Below are 22,633 nucleotides of genomic sequence, written 5' to 3'. Positions count from 1 at the left end.
CGCAATTGTGACTTCTTAAAAAATCCTGTTCCGTAATTGTGACTGACCATATCTCAGTCGATTTGAATGTAAAATTTAAATATCTGTTGAAAAACTAAACAATGCGTCTATTTTTATCGGAAAATGGATGGGCAATGCCAAGATACTTTTAGTTTTTCCATAGGTCTAACCAACACGGATCAAAAAATTAAAAACTAAAAGTAGCTGCAAACTGTTCCGCAATAGTGACTCTACTCTATATCAATAAATCCGATAATGCGGAATTGACCAGTATTACATTGAAAATGATCCGTTTTAAACACAAAAAAAATGTTACTATAGTATCATTATTTTTAAAAAATGGATTGAATTATGAAATGCTGATTGGGAAGGGGGAGTGTTAAAAATGAAATATCATATAGTGTATACCCTTGAAAAGTTAAGGGGGTATTTTAAAGAAAGCATATCCAGCTATGGGATATTTTATTTTTACATTTTAATAAAATGTAAAATAAATACAATGACGAAGTAACTGCATTTAACGATCGCTATCGTAAAGTTACGTCTCACGTTTCATACTAAATATAACTTTTATACCATTGATTTTATATCCCACAATACCAGGAAGTGACCTTACCGTAGTTGCAAATGTTCATACGCTATGTTTATTTATTGTCAGTGTTTTAGAAAACAACGAATTTAATATTTTTTCCATTAATAAAACAAACAAAATGCAAATCTTATTTAATCAACATATTTAAATACTATGTGTGAACATTTATTACACCGCGCTTCTCTATGAAAATTACGTAAGATCTATATTTTTTAAAGGGAAACTTCAGGTCAAGGGAGTTAACAGGCAAAGGCCCCTAAACGACTGGAAGTACAGCAAAGATTTCGCCCTACAGACGATCAAGTTCTTTGTTGACTTGTTAAATCATGAATAAAGTAAACAGACCTGCAATTCTTGGTTTAAGATGATCCATCAACTAGTTAATAACATTCCCTACTTGTGTAGTATGTTAAAACTTCAAATAATACAACACAGAACGGTAAAGATTTATATAGACTAAATTTTCAGCAGTGATACAAAATACACTAAGTCAGTCTTACTGAGTCTAATCTTTTCTATTCTAGAGACTTGTCTAGTCTAGATCTAGATTAGGCTCTTTATTAAAACATTAGCCACTATCCTATCATTGCTCTCTTCATAGATCTAGATCTATAGAAACAAAGTATATTAAATCCCTAAACGTCATAAAATGTCTTCAATGGGTTCAAGAGCACAAAACAGGAGAGACACCAAAATGCGTATAAGAGCCTTTCCAGTAAGTGATTTTATTATAATAAACTAAAACTTGTATAAGTTGTATCCTTGTCTATAGACTAGTGACTGTGATAAAAAGTAGACATAAATAATTATAACTAGATATTAGTGAATATGTACCATAGATTAGCCTAGGAAAGCATATTTAGATATATTTAGTTAGGCATTCTAGCTGGCACAATAATAATGAATATCAATGTTTTTTTTTAATGTTCAATTATTTTATTGGATCATGTCATATGCTTATTTCTATACTAACAAGTGTACTACTATTTATATAATATTATTTAGGGCCAATGCCAACCAACAGGATTTCTGGTAGGGTTGAGAAACATGGCATTTAAATAAAAAATAAATTAGATGGAGTAGTAGATGATAGATGGAGTAGTATTTTTGTTTTTTTTATTTCCAAATGAATGTATGCCTGGTTATGCAGCACGCGTGCTGGACTGACATTTGGTCTTCTCAATAGTCCTGAGTTCATACCTTACCCGCTGCCATCGTCCATCATCCTGCAGGAGGTTTGGACTTGGAAGTAGATTAACTTCAACTATGAAATAAATCCAAAACATTTAAAACATTTTACAAACATATATTTTATCTTGAAATCATAAAGGTTTGGATGGAATGTTAGTATTTAATTGGAAGTATATTTGATTTATACATGGACATGTATTGAAAAAAATGTATAAAATCTTCATTAAAACAATTTAATGTAAAAAAGACATATATATACAGTGAAATTTGAAAGGTTAAAAAATAGGAAGTGACTTGGAATTACAGAGCTTGGATACACTTCAAAAATTTAATAATAATTGAATAATAGGTGGGAAAAAGTGCCAGTGGCGGAATTTTATGGAGACAGCTTGACACCAAATGCACCAAACGACATAAGAGGATCTAAGTCTAAGTAATAGGGATATATTATATTTGTAATTTCTCTTCCAAGAATTTGAAGAAATTAACGATGCCATCCTGTTTGTACTTAGAACATATCATTATAGCATAGTGATGACAACACAGTGCATATTGTCTGGTGTGTGCATGACTGTGAGAGAAAACTAGGATGTGAGAGACCTAAGACCTTTCTTAGTCCCACACCAGGCACACCCACTCAGACTAGGCCAAATGATAGATACATTATGTAACATACTCTATCATCTTTGCACACACAACATGTGATACTAAAAATCTATCCATAGCATTGTGTTGAAAGATTGACTGATTCCTTGTTGTGCATGGTTGAACAAGGTATACAGCAAATGGAAACTTATTTAAATTTTATTCAATTTATTAAATTAATCACTTTATATATATATATATATCTGTGGCATTTTACGTCTCGAGAGACGATCTTTTCCCTTTGCAACTTCTTGTGTGACTAAAGAGGCCAATCCTTGATACACAGCTGCGATCGCAGGTTGGGCATATATAATCACCAGGCGCCGTTGCATTTTCACCCTTCTTTCTGCTTCTGTTGTGTATGACATCTGCAATCTGTGACCCTTCCTTTATGCTCTCTCTCCATGTGGATCTGTCCAGTGCCACCTCTTCCAAGTTGCCAGTGTCGATTTTGAAGAGCTTCATGTCGCGTTTGCATACATCCGTATAACGTAAAAGTATATATATATAAAGAAACAAAAAAAGAAACATTCCAATGAAGCAGAGCTTCTTCTTATGCAAGTTAAATCTGGATTCCATTGAATGTGATCTTTAATATTAATTGATCAAGCTTTAGTGAGTCAACAAGACAATACACATTTTTTTTTTTTTTTACCAAATCACTAAGCTGACAGGGAGACAGGGTCATAGTCCTACTGACATTTGAATGCTTGGCTTTAAGCAAGAAATTTTATTCATTTTCTGTTAATAAAATGCTAGCAAAACACTTTTTGTGAATGCCTTTCTGTATATTTTTGCCCATATAAATATTGTATTACATTGTTGCTGAAAAGGATTCTGTGTTAACTCTAGTTGGGGAAAGTAAAGGCAGTTGGTTGTTGTGCTGGTCACATGGCACCCTCTTTGTTAACCGTTGGCCAAAGAAACAGATGACATAACATCATCTGCTCTATAGTCTGAACGTGTGTGTGTGTGGGGGGGGGGAAGAGACTCAGAGATGGATTAAAACTTAAATACTGAATTTAAAAGCAGGGTCGTTTACCCTCCGTCAACCTGACAATCACATTTTTTTATGCAGGAAAAAAAATTCTTCCTTAAATGTAAACGTTGAGAATTAGAAATTAACATCTTATTTACATGTTTTTCAACATAGAATGAAATGTATTTCTTAGATGACCATGGATGAAAAGTATGTGAATAATATTTGGTCCCTGTTGAAGAATGCAATCCAAGAAATCCAGAAAAAGAACAACAGTGGACTGAGTTTTGAGGAGTTGTATCGCAATGCATACACTATGGTCCTTCACAAACATGGGGAAAAACTTTACACTGGTTTGAAGGATGTAGTGACAGAACATCTTGTAGGGAAGGTAAATCCACTGAAATGTTTTAGTTCATCTAAGCTTTAATATTAAAACTATCACTCATTATTCTTTTTCTTTTCTGTGTTCGTATAACTTTGTTAATGCTGTAGTTTAAAATTGAGGGTGAGTGGTGAATGTTTGCAGCATTAAACTTTATCCTAGGTATCTCATGGTGGTTGACAAGAGTATTGTTGAGAGTCATTGACTTGTAGCACCAAACTTCTGGTAGACAAACTAAACTGCTGTAGGCATATTATATCTTAACTTATAATACTTGAAATAATTTTAATAACTTATTTGTGAACATTATTATATATAACTTCAACTTGAGATGAAATGAAATAAATGTAGTAGACTTTAGTTATAATATAATCTTATATATATATGAGATTACTCACTACAAAAACATGTCTTTTCATTCTGGAATTGTCTGGCATTCCCAAGACAGCCTACAATAATGTCTCTTATCATCATTTACACTATCATCATTCACACTGCATAGCCACCAATCAATCGCTAACTACTTCTCACCATTACCATGGAAACACACACCCACACCATAACACACAGTTCATCAATGATCATTGGCTTCCTTGAGAACTTAATCTGGAGCCTCTAGTATTGTATTTGTGGAGGTCATGGAAGGCAGGAAAATAAATGATTGATTGTTTACGCATGGAGTGTGATTCTTTTTTAGAGAAAAAGTTGAGAAAGACTTGTCTTGGGTTAGTAAATATACTTTAAGATATTTGAAGTTGAAATTTCATCTGCTTCAAAGATTTTAAAAAATCTTTTTTACCTGATATTTTTTAATATTTCAAAAGCAACACTAACAGTTGTATAAACAGTTAAATGGTATGCATGAGAACATGTATTCATCCTATCTAAATATTTTACTTTTCAGGTAAAAGAGGATGTGTTGCAAGCCCTCAATAATAATTTTCTTCAGACTTTGAATGCTGCTTGGAATGATCATCAGACATCTATGGTCATGATAAGAGATATACTGATGTATATGGTTAGTCATTACAATCAGTTTCACTTTAGTTTGTAGTGAAGTTAAAATAATTTATGCAAAATTTATTTACATTTCTATCTTAGCGTGACCATGCACAATGCCATTTCCTAGATTAGACTAAGCTAATCCTATTTACTCTCTTTCCATTGTAATGATCTGTTTAGAATTGAACTCTTTAATCACAGAAAATATTGTTATTAGTGACTGCTTTTTTTTTCTGTAAAATAGATCAAGACCTAGATTAAATATTATATGGATTAGCTCTAGACTCTAGATTTATATTTAACTTAGGATGGCTGTCTGGTTGTGTGGTATACACTCTGGATATTCATTTGATGGTCTCGGTTTGAAACCTGCCCACTGCCATTCTGTGGGAGGTTTGGGCTGTGATGTAATAATCTTCAAATCCAAAAATTGTATAGCAGATAAACAAGTTATTTAGTATAACTGTTTCCAATTTACCATATACTGTAGTCACTTATAGAAAATAGAACATTAACTGCTCTTTTTATGACTTTCACACTGGAAAGGATAAATACAACGTTGACTTTCAAATAGTGTTCATTACTTTAAACAAAAAGATGTATATATCTAAATAATGATTGTATTTTCTGTGTGAGTACTAAAAAATATTTTTATATATTATTGGCATAAGACATGAATGTGATATGGTAATTGATGCAATGATTACAGTTTTGCAGTTATACTTTTGTTTAATAAATAAATAATTTTTTTTTTAAAGTTAATACTTGCTTTTTGGTTGTTTATTTATTATTTTTTTGCTTGCAATACATGCTTACATTTTCTAGATCGAGACTCAAAGCTCCTCTTTGTGTTTTCTTTTAAGTCTTCTAGGTTTTCCAGCCCTTCTTTTGTTCTGCATGGTAGTTAAATAAAACTCCTCTATAAATGTTTTTGTTTTCTTTGCAGGACCGTGTTTATGTTCAGCAGAATAATGTAGAGAATGTTTATAATCTGGGATTGATCATATTCCGGGATAAGGTTGTACGTCATTCTTCAATCAGGGATCATCTCAGGTCAACACTGTTGGACATGGTGGCAAAGGAAAGGAGGGGTGAAGTTGTAGACAGGTGACAGCCATATGTAATAGAAAAATTATTAATAGTAACCTACCATATAGAAGAAATATTCATGGATACCTAAATACCTAATCTATGAGAACAATGCCCTTGGCTTCTGATCTTAAGTTCCAATCTTGTGGTGTCTTAAAGCTGGGTATCTGTGGCACTGCTAAGTTCAACACTAATGAGTACCTGATATTTGTTACCATTGACAGCTTCATTTCTATAATGATTATTTAATTTTAAAACTGCCAAACAGATGTTACAGCTTTGCAGTGATGTTTTTGTTGCAGGGGAGCTGTTAAAAATGCTTGTCAGATGTTGATGATTCTGGGTATTGATTCCATTAATTTTAAAACTGCCAAACAGATGTTACAGCTTTGCAGTGATGTTTTTGTTGCAGGGGAGCTGTTAAAAATGCTTGTCAGATGTTGATGATTCTGGGTATTGATTCCAGGGGCGTGTATGAAGAGGACTTTGAGAAGCCTTTCCTTGAACAGTCAGCAGAGTTTTACAGGGTACGTTCTTTGAATGAAGTCTGAGAATTTGTTCCCCATTTTTTTCTATAATTTGAAAAGTGGCATTTTAATGAAAATTCTGAGCATTCCTTCTGTTAATGTTTTAAATCAATATTTAAAATGAAAAACAAATTAATTTTATTCTTTGATTTATCAAAAGTACACATTTGTTAAAATGTTGATTAATTGTAATATTTTAGCTGGAAAGCCAAAAGTTCTTAGCTGAAAACTCTGCCTCAGTGTACATAAAAAAAGTTGAAGCTAGAATAAATGAAGAGGCAGAACGAGCTAAACATTATCTTGATAAATCCACAGAAGAGCCTGTTGTAGAGGTCAGTGCAGGATTTTTTTCCTCTGTTCATTACTTATTCTTTAAATTGTAAATTCTGGGTTCAAGTATTTTAAAATAATGCAATAATGCCTATGTAGCTATTTATCAATACAACCTTCATCCCATTAATACTTATATAACTGAATTTCTTCTGAGTTCTTAAACCTAAATACTTTATTAAATACTTGTATTTATAACCAAACTTTTATTTATTTATTTTTTAACAATATTTCTTCATATGAAATTGACCTTTTTTTTTTGCTCTGTAGGTTTTGGAGGCTGAACTCATTAGTAAACACATGAAGACAATAGTAGAGGTAAGTTTTCTTAATTGTTTTCTTAAGTTCAACATTTTAAAAAGTTTCCCAGAAGTACAACTCAAATAGAAAGCATCAAACAGTTGCTTATATTTTTGTTTTGAGTACATCTGTTGTCTTAGGAATACCTGAGTTTGATTTGTTCTATCAATCTAATATATAAAATTGAGTGTAAGATATATTTATATGTGTAGGTACTGCATAGAAATCAAAACCATTTGACCAATTTTGCTAAAACTTGGCATAAATGTTCCTTAGATCATGTCAGAGATCATAGTGTATGTTTAATGTTCCTCCCACAACTGAAGAGCTGTAAAAAAAACAACTCCTAAATATATCTCGATTAAAGAATGAAACTTTGTAACTAATTCGGTAAACCCGTTTTAACAATAGTTTATATTTAATGTAAATGTTGGTTAACGGGTAAACCCATTTTCACACTCTGCTTTTATTCAACTGATCTAAATCCATTCCATTAGATTAGTGATACCCAAACTAAGGCCTCCATGCCGTTGGTCATATTCTGCTAATTCATTATAAAGCTATAGGTCAGAGTTTTCAGTAAATGTCTATATATATGTATATTTTTTTTTTGTTCAGATGGAAAATTCTGGTGTTGTGCACATGTTAGAAAACAATAAGACGGATGGTAAGTAAGCAGTATATGTACTTGCTTGAGTGCATAGTCTCATCTAGTTTATTGAAAAACTTGGTCATATTTACAAAATCAAATATATTTACAGTTAATCCATAGTTATTTTTATCTGTTTAATTTTAATGTATGCACAGTTACTAATGAATTGTTTTACTGTTAGATGTTTATCATTAAATTAAAAATTTTATGAAATCTAGTTTTAGGTAGTTGTGATAGTCTACATTAAAACATTCATAACTTAAATTCTTAAACAGCAATTGAAATTAATGTTAGAACCTTTGGTGCAATCCAATCATTTTATTGTATAATCTCACATGTTCTTTAAATCTCATTATTTTTATATAATGAGAGCAAGAAAGATAAGATAAATCATTGCGCTGCTTTTAAAAAAAATCACTTTTTATGACAGAATATTTTAATATTTCTTCAGATCTGGCCTGCATGTACAAATTGTTTATTCGAGTCAAAGATGGTTTGAAAACAATGAGTGACTGTATTAGTAAATATCTTAGGGAGCAGGGCAGAGCTCTAGTCAGTGAAGAGGGAGAGGAAAGCAAGAATGCAATTACATACGTGCAGGTAACAAAACTATTTTATTTAGTTTAGTTATATGTTAGTTCTAAGTATGTTAATCAGTTATGGGAATTTTCAGTAATTTAAGGAAGTCCAGAAAGTTAGTTTGACCCATTTTCTTTTGATTTTTTTTTCCGAAATTTCTACAGCGAAAAAAAATCCAAAAATTTTTCCATGAAAGGAAATTATTTTATATTATTTTCCAATTTTAGAAGAATGCAATCTAAGACTTGATTTCATTTACACATGTGCACATTTTATATTGGTCTGTTTACAAGGTTGAAATAAAAACAACAACCTTAGCTAATCTTTAAATGTTGATCTTATCACTAGATTAATTCTAGTCTAAAGGGATTTGAATCAGTCTGGATCTAGATTTACAATTTTTGAATTTGAATAATCTTGATCTTCTAGATCTAGTGTAGATCTAGACTTTGAATTGGGCTTCTGTGAACTACCACTATCTCTAGAAAAGATTGGATCTAGAAAAATCTACATCCAGGCTCTTGATTTAGATGATCAAGTTATTCCTTTCCAAGTCAAAATATAATTTTTCTGAGACTGAAATGTCTTTGTGGAGGGAGGTGTTTTTAAGTAGTAGTGATTGGGTTTGTGGGGGGTTTGTAACAAGTAGAGCTCATCCAGTCCCTGTTGTTAGTTTTGTTTAAGTGCAATACCTAGATATGAAATGTTCAATTTAAAACACAAACTTATGATATGTATCTTTGCTATACCACAATCTAAAGCTAAACACTGCTTAACATGTTTAATACTTTCTTGGTTTAAGCTTTGCTTAAGTTAAATGAGAGCTAGTTTAAGTAAGCTGCCAAAGCATCTCCTAGTCCAATATGGTATGGGAAAAGAATATTACAAAAAAATTAATTGATATAAGATAACATATGTATAAGCTATTCTGTGAACTTATTCTACTGGGGTTAATTTTCATTTTGTAAACTGTATTAAGAAAAAATATACAGAAGTGAGAAATCCTACGGACAGGCTATGACAAAGTCTCTAGGTTAGCTGTAAATTAAAAAAAAAATGTACTGCTTTGATACACTGGCAGTTATTCTATTTAAACAGAGAATTAATTTTTGAAAATTCATTCCTCAGAATCTTCTGGATCTCAAGGATCGCTTCGGGCATTTCCTTCATGAATCTTTCAGTGATGATAAACTATTTAAACAGATGATTTCTGGAGATTTTGAGTACTTCATCAACTTAAACCCAAAGTCACCAGAATATCTCTCGTTGTTTGTAGATGATAAATTGAAGAAAGGAGTTAAAGGGGTGAGTGTTGGAACCATTTAAACATTTCATTTCCTACTGTAGCTATCATAAGTTACTTGTAAGAATATTTTTTATTTAAATGTATTATTCAGTTGCTACTTAAATATTGTTTGTTTAGCCTCCAAAGCAAATATAAGAAAGTTCAACTTTATAATCTCATCAGTTCTTTTAACATGCTAATATTTTCTCAGCATCTCAAATGTTTTTTAATAATGACTTTGAGGATTATTTGTATTCTCATTCTAAATTTTTTACCTTAACAGATGACAGAACAGGAAATAGAAAATGTTCTGGACAAAAGCATGGTATTATTTCGCTACCTCCAAGAGAAGGATGTCTTTGAGCGCTACTACAAGCAGCATTTGGCTAGGAGGCTTCTTCTCAACAAGAGTGGCTCAGACGACTCTGAGAAGAACATGATTTCCAAGCTGAAGGTTTGTCTAGGTTACCATTAAGTAATAAGTATAGGTGGCGGCAATGAACTGTGATGAACAGTTTTGGCTGATTGTGCCTTTGACTTTTGATTCTTTTTGTCTTGGAACCAATTATTATATTAAATGTTGGACAAAAAGATTATTTTTAACAGATGAGGCCCATCATGATGTAAAAAAAACACAAAACAACAATATTTTACTGTAATTGAAAATTAACCCTTAAACTTAAGACTAAAATATCCTGACTATTATTTATTTTTTGCTGCAACTTAAAAAATAATATAATTATGACTAAGCTCAGTACCACTGATTTTACTGTCTTCTATTTAATAATACCATTGAGGTTAACTTGTGTTGGGGTCTTAACACAGACAAATAGACAGACATCAATCATAGCACACAGTCACATCATATAAATTGTATATAACAAAAATTTTATTTTTTCAAATTCTTTCCCCTTAAAGTCTTCTCTTTTTAAAGCAGCTTAAACCATAGTTGTCTCTTTATGTGCTCACTATCACCTCTCTCTGTTTATAACTGATGTCACAACAAGGTGATCTGCCTTCCCCCACTACATCTAGTCCACATAAAAAAGATGATTATTTTACTCCTCTCTTCCCCCACTACATCTAGTCCACAATAAAAAGATGATTATTTTACTCCTCTCTTCCCCCACTACATCTAGTCCACATTAAAAAGATGATTATTTTACTCCTCTCTTCCCCCACTACATCTAGTCCACATAAAAAAGATGATTATTTTACTCCTCTCTTCCTTCACTACATCTAGTCCACATTAAAAAGATGATTATTTTACTCCTCTCTTCCCCCACTACATCTAGTCCACATTAAAAAGATGATTATTTTACGCCTCTTTTCCTTCATAACGTCCACTACATCACTATTCTCATTACTGCTGCAATTCTTTTCTCTAGTGTCACAGTGAAGTCTTTGGTCATTGCAATTTGGACATTCTGCTTTTAGGCAATCAGCAAGCTTTTCTTTTTACTTGACTCCCATCCCCTTTTTCTTCCGTAATGACCTTCCTCTCTACTTTGCTAGTTGGCCAAGTGGTTTGGGTCAAATTTTCAGTTAACACAAAAAATTTGATTTACTCTTAGCATAACACATTAAAACTCAATATTAGTGAATGTATCTTATTAGTTCTTTGTATTCTCATTATATATATATATATGTTTTAATGTTAATGGACTATTTGTCTTGCATGGCATACTGTATTATATGTAATTTATGTTTTCTTTTTTTTAATCAGACTGAATGTGGTTGCCAATTTACTTCTAAACTTGAGGGTATGTTTAAAGATATGGCTTTGTCTACCACTATTCAAGAAGAGTTCAAACGGTACTGTGGTGAAAAATCTGTTAACTTGTATGGTGTAGACTTAACTGTCAGGGTGCTGACCACAGGCTACTGGCCAACACAGACAGCAACACCTATAAATATACCTGCAGAACCTAGGGCAGCTTTTGAAGCCTTCAGAGGGTGAGTATATTGTCAGTAACATTTTTAAAGATAGAAAATTGTATTGCTTTCTTAGCAGATTGTGTAAGGAAATTATACTATTATGTCTATCTGGCTGTCTGTCAATATTTAAATCTAAAAAAAACCTCTAAAGTGTTAATGATAATCCATTTTCACTATGGATGGCCCTTATAAGTTTTTGTGTTGTAACACTCAACTCCCTTTATTATCTTCAAAATGAAGGTTATTTGAAGATGTTTCTGTGTCTACTTAGTACCACATATGAATTTGGGGCCAATGTAGAATTCATGTGTTAGACAAATTATCATCAAAAAGAAAAAAAAACTTTAAAAGGGGTGGGAAAAAATGTAGCCCTACCTTTAGGATTACATTTTAAAAAAAAACTTATGCAGATGACTACGCTGTAACTTTATAAAATCGAGGCATTTATAAAGAACTATTTAGGAAAAAAAAAAGGGTAAAACTGGTTTTGCAACAAAAGTATGAAAATGCCTGTATCAAATGATTAGAAGAAAGTTTATCCAAATAGTATATGACAAATGTAATTCTTTACTCAAAAGAATGTGGAGGCATTAAGATCACTCAAATGAGAGGCTAAATTATAGGATTTGAAATGTCTTGGGTTCACCATTTTGTTCTTCTTTGTGTTGATGACATTATCCATTTTCATCTTCAGGTTTTATCTTAGCAAACACAGTGGCCGACAGTTGTCCCTACAGCCCCACCTAGGATCTGCTGACTTGCATGCCAGTTTTGCAGGTGCTAAGCGTGATGAGACTGACAGCGGGCCTGCCAGCTCTGCAAAGGGTATCAGGAAACATATATTGCAAGTGTCTACCTATCAGATGTGTGTACTAGTGTTGTTCAACATCAAAGAAAAATGGACATTTGAGGTTTGTCTGAAGACTTTTTTAGTTAGATACTTGGTCAGTTTTTATTTTCTTTCCCTCCTCATTGCCATAGAATATATTACTCAAACCTGAAATATTGGCTCAACACTCCAGAGGCTTTGCCACCAAATACTTAGAAGAGAATATCTTTCAGAATTAACAATTCGAGCAGCACTAAATTACATACACAGGTGATACTGCAATTCTTAGAAGTGGAGCAAAAGTCCCAGGTTTGAATTCTGATGGTGGAAACATTTTTGTTTTAAATCATAAACTGTAGGTCTACACAAATCATATTCTTTGGCTTAATCAAATACATCTGAGTTTTGCATGTTTAATTATTTAGGAAATCAAGAACGAAACAGATATGCCAGAAAGAGAACTAACAAGAGCCTTACAATCTTTGGCAGTGGGAAAAATTGGCCAGAGAATTCTTCAGAAGGAGCCAAAAAATAAAGACATAGGTTAATAGCTTTAAAATCTTTGACATCATCATTTCCTAGTGTATATTTAGCTATAAAATATACATATTTAGTTAAAAATTTCAGATGTGAAATTAAGTTTAGTTAACCTGACAAAAAAAAAAGTTACACAATATAAAATTTATTGCTGGAAATACAAAAAAAAAAGAACTTTTCTTTTCAGAGTCCACTCATACATTTACTGTGAATGATCAGTTCTCATCCAAGTTAGTTCGTGTTAAAATTCAGATGGGTAAATAATTTTTTGTTTAAACTTAATATTAAAGTTCCATTCATTCCACAACAGTTGCCATTCTTTGTTCAACTATTCTACCTTATATGCATTGTCTATTTACATTTCAAGCCTAATACATTTAATGATGCCTTTAACATATGTTTGAGTTAAACTAACAGACAACTATGTCCATTGAACATAAAGACTTGATCTTTACAGGACTAAAATAGTAATTATAATTTTGTTTCTATTTTCTCTAATGTTTGGTTTACCTTTTCTAATTTTACTGACCTATCATGGTTCAGTTGCTTGCACCAATGGTCATTTTGGATCTTTTTTAAAAAGAAATGTTACAATTTTAATTTTATTTTGTAACTATAGGTTGCATAGTAAATGAGTCAATCCTTCTAAATTGTTTCATTTCACCATGTTTGATGTCCTCTTGAAATGTGTTTTCTCTGCAGTTGCTTCCAACAAAGGTGAGGCTGAACCTGAGAGGAGAGAAACAAGGAATAAAGTAGATGAAGACAGGAAACATGAATATCCTTTCATTAGGACACTGTTAGGCATTATACATTATAGGCTAGTCATAGAGAGTTACATGAGATGACTAGATTAGTTGAATGTCATTCCAAGATGAATTGTCTTATCAATCCTATGAGCTGTATGTTGTACAAGTACTTGTAGTTGAATGTATGTTCTCATTACTCTGCTCTCCATGTACACCCATGAATTTGTTTGTACAATTACAAAGGTTTGTTCCTTAACCCTGTGTTACGATTGAGGCAGCTCTTGTCAGGATAATGAAAGCAAGAAAGAAGTTGCAGCACAATTCTTTAGTTGCTGAGGTAAGATCTTCTTTAGTACCTCCACTCTGTCTCTAGTTAGGCTTAGACTAGACAAGTATTTATCGTGTCCAGCTGACAGACATGCTGCCTTTCATAAATGTGTATGTAAACTGACATTATCCCATTTTAAGCTCATTGTAATGTCAATCCTCCACGTTTGTTGGCAAAGATGAGCACTATTCTATTTCTGTATACATCATAAAATACTTTATATTTGTATTGTTTACCTATTTTTTAATATTTTTTCTGAGGGTTACAGCTAATCAGGTTATTGTGTACTTTTCACACCAGTCAACTTTCTTTAGCATTATCAAAAAGAGTGTACCCATCAAATTTGTAATTGTCAATAAACAAAAGTTCCCTCCACTGGCCTGTCTGAACAATTGTTCTGTCTTGAAGGGGTCAAAGCAGATATAAATAAATCACATCCCTATTACTGGTGGTTTGAAACCCAAGACACGACTTGAAGCAAGACTCTAACCATGTGGCTTTCGCCATAAAACAGCTTGTTGAGGAAGAGTGTGTGGATTGTGCCAGGGTTGTTGACACCCCAACTAGTGTCTTGATTTGCTAGCCTGTTGGCCTATATGCCTCCTCTGCCACTTCCACTCAGTGCGACACTGCGTTTGACAGGGTTCGTAGCGCTCCTAAAATCTCCTAAAAAATTAAAAGTCTCCTAAAATCCTAAAATTCTCCTAAAAATTGCCAGATTTCTAATACTTTGTCCACTCTCCTAAAATTTTTACCAAATATTTAAAAAAAATTAAATTTGCTTATTTCTTGCTAAAAATGTGGGGGGAAAAAACAACAGCGTTACTATGCATTATGATCGTATGACGTTATGGGCTGGCTGTGTTAACTGACAAATGATGTGTCTACACCGCCTTTCACCCACCTGTGAAGCGCGACCTCGTGATTGAAGATGGCTTTGGCTCAAGCAAGCATTTCACCTGGAAGTATTTTTTTCTGGAGGCAGTGTAGAAATGTTTGTTTCTTTTCATTGTTACAGCTGAAGACATGCTAGATCTAGTCTGTAGTGACTATTGTCTATTGTCTATAATTAGAGCAATTAACAGCCTAACGTGTAGGCTACACCCCTTGCGGCCCTCCCTCACCTAAAATCTTCTTGTAACAGTAAGAGGGACTTCCCGTGGAAATCATCTAGCTAGTAATAGTATGTAGGAGTTTGATCTAAGTTAGATCTAGTTAGATCTAGTGAAGATAATTCACACCTAGTAATGATCTTGATGCATCTAATGTCTAGATTACTCTAGAAATAGTCTAGTTTCTTAATTTACTCTAAATCACTAGAATCTAGGGAGGATAAAGCGCACACAGCCATGAAAAGTACGCGAATTTAGTGACTTAGATCTAGACTCTAGATTTACGCTAAATCACTAGAATCTAAAGAAGATAATTACTAACCCAGTGAAGCCGTGAAAAGTCTGCGAATTTTAGTGACCCAGAGTTAGAATCTATAGAGTCTTTTAGGCCTATATAGATTCTAGATCTATGATAGATTCAGTGAAGATAATTCTTGTACATCCGTGAAAAGTCCGAGAATTTTAGCGACTGCATTAAAGTCTAGATCTGCTGTAAATCAGTGAAGATAATTCGCACACAGCCGTGAAAAGTCCACAAATTTTAGTGCCATAGATCTTGAGTCTAGATTTAGGGTAGATTCAGTGAAGATAATTGGCACACAGCCGTGAAAAGTCCGTAAAAGTTATTTTGGTTGTAAAAGCCAGGGAAACTACATTGACCTAGTTGAAAAAATAAATTCTGTTTGAAAAAAAAACAACCCTAATAGGTCTAATATCCCCCCCCCCTTTTTTTCCAAAAACCATCATTAAGTAAGCAAATGTCAACTAAAGATACAAATAGGCTTATATATTACACACTCTGTTTATTTATAAGATACACATAGGAACTAAAAATGTACATTTCCATCACAGAGAATACACATTATGAAGGCATCTCTAAGAATGTTTTCTTATTTTAAAAAAAAAATGGATTAGTAACCATTTGTCATGTTCTTTAATAAATCTTTGAAAAAAAAAAAAGGTTGTTTGAGGTTTTGGGATGACTGTCAAGTTGTCACTTGATTAAAATATAACTTTTATTACATTTTCTGTGGACATACCACAGCTGATGACATTGTTTCTGTGCTGGGTGGGATGTTGGTAATTTATTTATTTTTTCCAAAATCAAGTAGCAATAATTGATTTGATAAATGCATAGTTTTGTGTATGTTTTACAATGTATCACACAAATGGGCTGGACACACACTCACACACACCACATAATATATAAATATATATATATATATATATATACACACACACACATCATACATTTCATCCTTAAAAAACCTCCTAAAATTTTGTCTTGGAAAAGTGCTACTAACCCTGCTTAGTAGCGTAGACCAGGGAAGTGTACCCAGCAGAATTGGGTGTTATTGTTGTGCATTATTGAATCCTTAATAAAGGAAAAGAAAAATTCATGTATCCATCCCCAGGTCAGAATCTCTTTGAAAGCCTATCATTCCACCACCAGACACTTGTGGTGTAAGCTAGCTGCCTCACAATTACCTTTAGTCCTTTGTTTCTGCTTTTAGTGAAACTATAAATTTTCTGGGTGGAATTCTCCTGTCATATAAATGTTTGATTGTTTCTTTAGTGCTAGTAGTTTTGATTGTTTCTTGATTGATAGTAGTTTTAATTATTTCTTGAATGATAGTAGTTTTGATTGTTTCTTGAATGAGTAGTTTTGATTGTTTCTTGATTGATAGTAGTTTTGATTATTTCTTGAGTGATAGTAGTTTTGATTGTTTCTTGAGTGATAGTAGTTTTGATTGTTTCTTTATTAGAGATTAATAGTCAAAGAATATGAATTGCATGAAAAGGTTGAAATAAAAATTCAAATTCAGTACTTAGTTTTCAGACTGTCTAACTTATTTTCACTTATTCCAGAGTTGTTGTTTTTTTGCTTGAATAGGTTAAATATTAATTGACATAGATTTTTGGAAAGTTGTTTGTGTATTCACGGAAATGTTTAGGCTACATTTTTCTTGAATGTTTTTCTTGATTGTTATTGTAAATTTTGTTGATTGTTATTGTACATTTGGTTCCAGCTCAGTACATTAAGTAGATGAGCTGTGTCTTTCTGTGATTGGCCTTAATGTTTTTATTTTATTGTCCACAGTGTACAGAAATGTTAAAACCACGCTTTTTGCCCAGTCCAGTAGTTATCAAGAAAAGAATAGAAGGCTTAATAGAAAGAGAATATCTAGCTCGAGCGCCAGAAGACAGGTGACTTTTTTCTTCTTGTAGTTTATATATATATACATTTTAATGAACAATATAAATATTTGACAGAGCCTTGTGCTCTGATTCCTTTAATAGTAAGTTTGATAATTTATGCATTATTGAAATTAAGGTTTTCTTCTTAAAATTCTCATTAAAACATTTGTGTACTGTTACTGATTGAAATCTTTTTCCTGAATCTTAGTTATTTTTGTTTTTGTGTGTAGCATCGAAATATCCTTTCAAAATAAAAAAAAGCATAATTAGTATTCAAAGAGCTAGAATTTTTCAAATCCCTTTAAATATATACTAATTCTAAAAAGTAAGCTCCTTTCTCATGTTATAAAACAAATGTTATGATAAATGTCCCAAAGAATTTTTTTTCCCAATTAAATCAATATCTACATATATTTAAAAATGAATGTCCATGTTGAAAGAAATAATCATGGTGGTCTAGAATTTAAAATATCTAATGCGAGAGTAAAGCAATAATTTATTTAAATATTGAAATAGTACAAGTTAATAAATAATGTACATTTTATTATTATGTTTGTTTCTTTCCAGAAAAATCTACACGTATGTTGCCTAAAACCTTTTTCCTCTACTCTGCTCAAATCTCAAGATTTTGGTCAAACTGGAGAATTTCTGACTGGATGAAAGTGTATGTCTAAGTGCTGTAGCTGAGGAAAGTTGTAACTGTCTTAGGGAGTAGCACAGTGGTCAAGTTTCCTATCAGCCGGTCCACTCTTCTCTCCACCATCTTCTCTATTCCTTCTATGCTTTACTCTCACCTCCGATGTAAATGGTCATTTGAGGGTCTCTTTTATCCATTTTTTTGTTCAATTCATTCATGGCTTTATCCTGCCCATGTGCTAACTGGTCCTAAAATTACAACCAAGAACAAAGCAGAAGAATAAGGAAACATGTTTTAAGATTGCCTCTGATTACCAGTTGAGTTTTGTTTTACTTTGAGATGTGATTACCTTGATGACCAATTGAGACAGTGTTTAATTATTATGATTACCTTAGTTAGCACTTGAGGTAGTGCTTAATTTGAGCTTTGATTACCTCTGTTCCTGTTCTTGTGGTAGTGCTAACCCTGAGAAAGAATGTCCTCTGCTACTGAGTTGATTCTTGTCTCAAGAAATGATTACCATTGCTACCAGTTGGGGCAATGAATGAGAGGAGTGCTTTCCCCTCTCTCCTGCCTGCCTTACAAGTAGTGGACCTTTTTTCTGGACCATACAATCTTGGCACCAACCAGTGCTTTTATCTTGAAATGCCATAGTACTTGTGACATATATACATAATTGTTCACATTTTTTGTTTACCCCACGTAGAAGCGGTCATGTTTTCTTTCGTTACATTATACCTTGACATCTTTTTTTTTTTTTAGCAAGTCTCATATTGACCGTTCTTGATGAATGTTTCATTTTTTTTTAAAATATTCATTTCAAATGTATTAAATGAAGCTCTAATTTTATTTTTACTTTGCTGAAAATCATCAAGCCTTCATGTGAAGCTAAGCAGAAGGATAAAACAAAAGGGGGGGGAGAACATTTTCAGGTGATGCTTAGTAATGGCCTCTAGGAATAGAATGACTTCACAAATAGGATTGAATGCTCTGAGTTCACTAGGCCAGCAATGGTTAAGACCTTCAAGAGATATTAATTTATTTCAATTCATTATTAAAGCTGCTGTAGAGCTTGTATATCTGACAAGGAGAAAGAAAACATATTTGATATCCTTTTTTCTTCTATGGTGAGGATGGTTACTGAGATGTCTGGTGAGACTTGAACCAGCAGAGTTGCATTTCATTTCCTCCTCCAGTCAACAATACCACATTACTGCCCCTTGAGTTTTTTTGTTTCAAATTCAATTTTAAAGACATTTTTTTTTCTTTTTTTTGCCAATGATAAAAGACATAATGTGTTATCATGTTTTTATTTGATTGTTCTGTTTGAATTGAAAGAAGAGTGTCTGGTGAATGGAAAGTGAATACAACCAATAGTTTAGCTTGGTGACTTTGTAAGCCTCTTTATTGCAGGGGATTAGCCTTCGAGTTCCATCACAGCAATCATTTTCCTGTACATTCTTTAGGAGTACAAAATTGTTCTATTATACATTATAAGCAATTGGATGCCCTTGTTTTCCTATGATTTTTTGCTGTCCTTAAAGAATTTTTTTCTGACATTTTGTTTTCTCTTTGTCTAAAAATACATTTTTTTGATAGCCTGATGTGAGAACTATTAGACTAAATAAATATTTGCGCAAACTGTTGCATACATTGATTACTTGTTGGACTTCATTTCATTTATAGTTTTGTTGTTGTTTTTTTTTTGGTCCTTGTCTCTGAATGTCTGACCTAAACATTCATTGCTTTCCCTGGTTGTAATTCATGCACATTTAGTCTGATGAAAGCCAGTATGTTATTCTCTGTTCTTTAGCTTCCCCACCCATTATTTAGACTTGGTGAGTTGGGTGAGAAATGGTTTCCTCTTCTTTTGTTTTCACCTTAGACCTGAAAGCTAAATGAAGATGTGAACACATTGGGCAACCCCCTTTTTTTTTTAAACTGCTGATGCCTTGTGAAGAAAGATTTAAATATAGTTGTTTTTTTTTTTTAAATGACAAAAAACCAGTGAAAAGTACAACATGAGGTCCTTGGGTTACAACAGTCCAGAGTTGCTATGTTTTGTGTCAGAAATGCAATCTTCATGTTCTTCTTCAGACATGCCTGCCCCAGTATCTATATCTTCTGTCTCCAGATTCACCTGCACAGTATCTCCAGCACCCTCTGTAGCTTCTTCCTCTTAATCAGCCTGTTCTTTTTTTTCATGACTGTCATTTCATCGCTAAACATATTATATATTTCCTCTGTCTTTTTTTTTTTTTGATAATTATGCAGGGTACTGTGTTAGGATAGGATAAGTGCTTACAGTATTTACATACTGTATCAACATATGTTCTTGCACTAATAATCTGTTTAATATGCGATGTAGCAATGGATTACTGTTGTAACCTTAGGACCTCCTGTATTAGCTTACACACTAACAAAAATTTAAGGGAAGATGAGTTTGTATATTGTTAACCTTGTGTGTTATATTCTTTATAAAGTAAATTGATGTCTTTCTTCTGAATTTTCAATTTAGCGAGTTTCATTCATTACAGAAGTACTAATATAAGTAGTTGCTTTTCAATATGTATTCACTAAACTGTTTGTTTAGAAAAACAACTAATTAGTTTCTGCATTTTTTTTAGGATACAGCTAAGTTGATAATGTCATTTTCATTGTTTAAAAACAAAATTGCAAATGAACTCTTGATATTGGTATGAATATGTGAATGCAATTATGATTTATTTTTTTAAATAAATATTTTTGTGATTTGATAGTTTTGTTTGAAAGTAATTATTGATTTAGAGTTATGTCTGATATTAATAATGGGGAGCGTCTAAAAGTGTCATTGGTGCACTAGTTAGAGAAGTGATTATTATAATGTAGTTGAACTCTTAATAAAACAAGTGGATAGACCAGATCAATAGTTTGTCCATCGTGGTTCAAGGATGACCACATTAGTCATCCAGGGGTAATGAGTGAATGGCTCAACAAGGAACCCAATTGATAAAATTAGGCTTTTAATGATTGCCTTTTTTTTGTGTGAGATTTATTTTAAATCTTGAAAACTTTCACTCAATGACATTTCACTATCTCTGAAATAAAATACCTGACGTTAATTCAGTTTCAGTTTTGGATATTTGTGTTCTGTTTCAACCAATTTATATTTTTGTTGTTGGATTGCCTGTAAGGCATAAATGTATGATTTACTGAATGATGTACTTTCCCCTTTCAGACCTTGTGGTGTATAAGGCAGATGAAGTAAAGGTCATCTGTTTCTGTGGCCCACCTTTAACAAGGGTGTCATGTGGCCAGCACAACGACTAATCGCCTTTACTTTTCCCCAACTAATGTCAGGTACTCATCTAGCTGGGTGGAACTCAGAGGCGCCCAAAGATCCGGAAATATTAAAAATCCCAGGATTCGAACCCAGGAGCCCTGGTTCAGAAGCCAAGCACTTTACCGCTCAGCCACTGTGCTTCCACTGAATGATGTAAGAACCAAAAATATCTGAAATTTTTCAATATCAAAACTTCAAAGCAGATTTTGCTCTTGTTATGGGTTGATGATGATGATTGATTATTATTGCTTTTAAATAGCATTTCTGTTATGTTCATATAGCAGTTTGTTCTATGGTCAATTTCTTTTTGGTGAGAAAAGGTTTCTGAGCTGTTTTCGTTCCCACAGCAAAGACAAATCAGTTTGAGTCAAATATAAAATTTGAAGTCTACATCGAAATTCAAATCCAGCCCCTTGTTGAAGCCAAGCTTATGCCACTCCACACATCTAGCCATTAGGATGCACTGCCTGGAAATAAAACCTTTGTGTCGAGTGATAGAGATAGCTTTAATAGTTGTCACGATTATGTGTTATTATTCAGATGTGGGTGCTGAATTTTACAGAAATCGAAAAAAAAAAACTATTAAAAAAATGTCATCTCTATTGAGTGAAATGGCATCAATTACTTAAAAAATAAAAAGCGCTAGTCTGTATTCGAATTTGTCTACATCATGGATGAAAGACATGTGTTTTGCCACTGAGCTATTCCATCACTTATAAAAATAGGTTTTATTATATACAGTATTGTTTGTTTAAAATTTGTATGATCTACCTAATTCTCTGTTATTGTGATTATTGTCACAGGTTGCCCATCGCAATTTTTAAAAATTTTCCATAAAGAAACAAACTTAAGTAATTGCAACTAATTGATTAACTAATTGGTAAAAAAAAATTAAGTCATCAACAATGAAGTGTGAGAAAAAAACTGTGTCCAAGGTTTGTACCAGACAGACCCAGTGACTTGATATAAGCTGGGTAATAAAAGTAGTTGTTCTTTCATGTAGATGAGCCGAGTGGCACAGGTCATCACAACTAATACTTTGTAAATTTTACTGTTACCTTCAAAACATTCAAGTGCATATGTGGACCAAGAAGGGAAGGGGAGTAATTATTGGATGACAGAAGACACAATGGAGGGAATAATGGGAGATAATTGAGTTGATGTTCTACATATCAATGAACTGAGTCATTTCCCTAGGCCAATTCTTTCCTTTGGGGGACAAAATAGAAGGTTCTAGTAGCCTTTGTATCTGCCAGGCACTTTTATGACAATGCCAAATATCATAGCAATTTATCAGAGACAAAACTTATTCATTCCTTACTTCGTAGATTTCTGTAAAATTTGGTGCAGGTGTATTTGATAGTGCGCCGGTAAAAGGGAGCTCTTGTTCGCTTCTGCTTAGGGTTTCAAATGCGATGCACAACTC

The 22,633-nt window shown here is 32.8% G+C and overlaps 1 protein-coding gene across 2 annotated transcripts; it reads left to right on the top strand.

Moving 5' to 3' along the window:
* The first annotated feature begins 746 nt into the window (after positions 1-746).
* Positions 747-20,990, top strand: LOC106056385 (cullin-3-B-like). 2 transcript variants are annotated; one of them, XM_056012430.1, is made up of 20 exons: positions 747-1,031; positions 1,194-1,307; positions 3,601-3,798; positions 4,697-4,810; positions 5,741-5,901; positions 6,296-6,410; positions 6,611-6,742; positions 7,011-7,058; positions 7,659-7,707; positions 8,144-8,292; positions 9,400-9,576; positions 9,840-10,010; positions 11,283-11,512; positions 12,189-12,405; positions 12,749-12,866; positions 13,048-13,116; positions 13,563-13,638; positions 13,877-13,946; positions 17,151-17,257; positions 17,816-20,990. In XM_056012430.1, exons 2-20 carry the CDS (start codon positions 1,242-1,244, stop codon positions 17,838-17,840), a joined length of 2,292 nt encoding a protein of 763 aa, XP_055868405.1. In that variant the 5' UTR covers positions 747-1,031; positions 1,194-1,241; the 3' UTR covers positions 17,841-20,990. The 2 variants fall into 2 exon arrangements, with proteins under 2 accessions (XP_055868405.1, XP_055868404.1); XM_056012429.1 differs by having other exon boundaries at positions 748-1,307.
* Positions 20,991-22,633: the final 1,643 nt, after the last annotated feature.

The sequence above is a fragment of the Biomphalaria glabrata genome, chromosome 15 (assembly GCF_947242115.1).
Source record: "Biomphalaria glabrata chromosome 15, xgBioGlab47.1, whole genome shotgun sequence".
Classification (NCBI taxonomy): Eukaryota; Metazoa; Mollusca; class Gastropoda; family Planorbidae; genus Biomphalaria; species Biomphalaria glabrata.
The sequence above is the reverse complement of the archived record's forward strand: the minus strand, read 5'-3'. Positions and strand labels throughout refer to the sequence as shown.

What these genes read in the sequence shown, in the direction of transcription:
- LOC106056385 (XM_056012430.1), top strand. Translation starts at nt 1,242, where the DNA reads ATGTCTTCAATGGGTTCAAGAGCACAAAACAGGAGAGACACCAAAATG. An exon ending in GCTTTTGAAGCCTTCAGAGG is followed by an intron (nt 11,513 to 12,188) that starts GTGAGTATATTG and finishes TTTCATCTTCAG; the next exon opens with GTTTTATCTTAGCAAACACA. An exon ending in GATGAAGACAGGAAACATGA is followed by an intron (nt 13,639 to 13,876) that starts ATATCCTTTCAT and finishes ACCCTGTGTTAC; the next exon opens with GATTGAGGCAGCTCTTGTCA.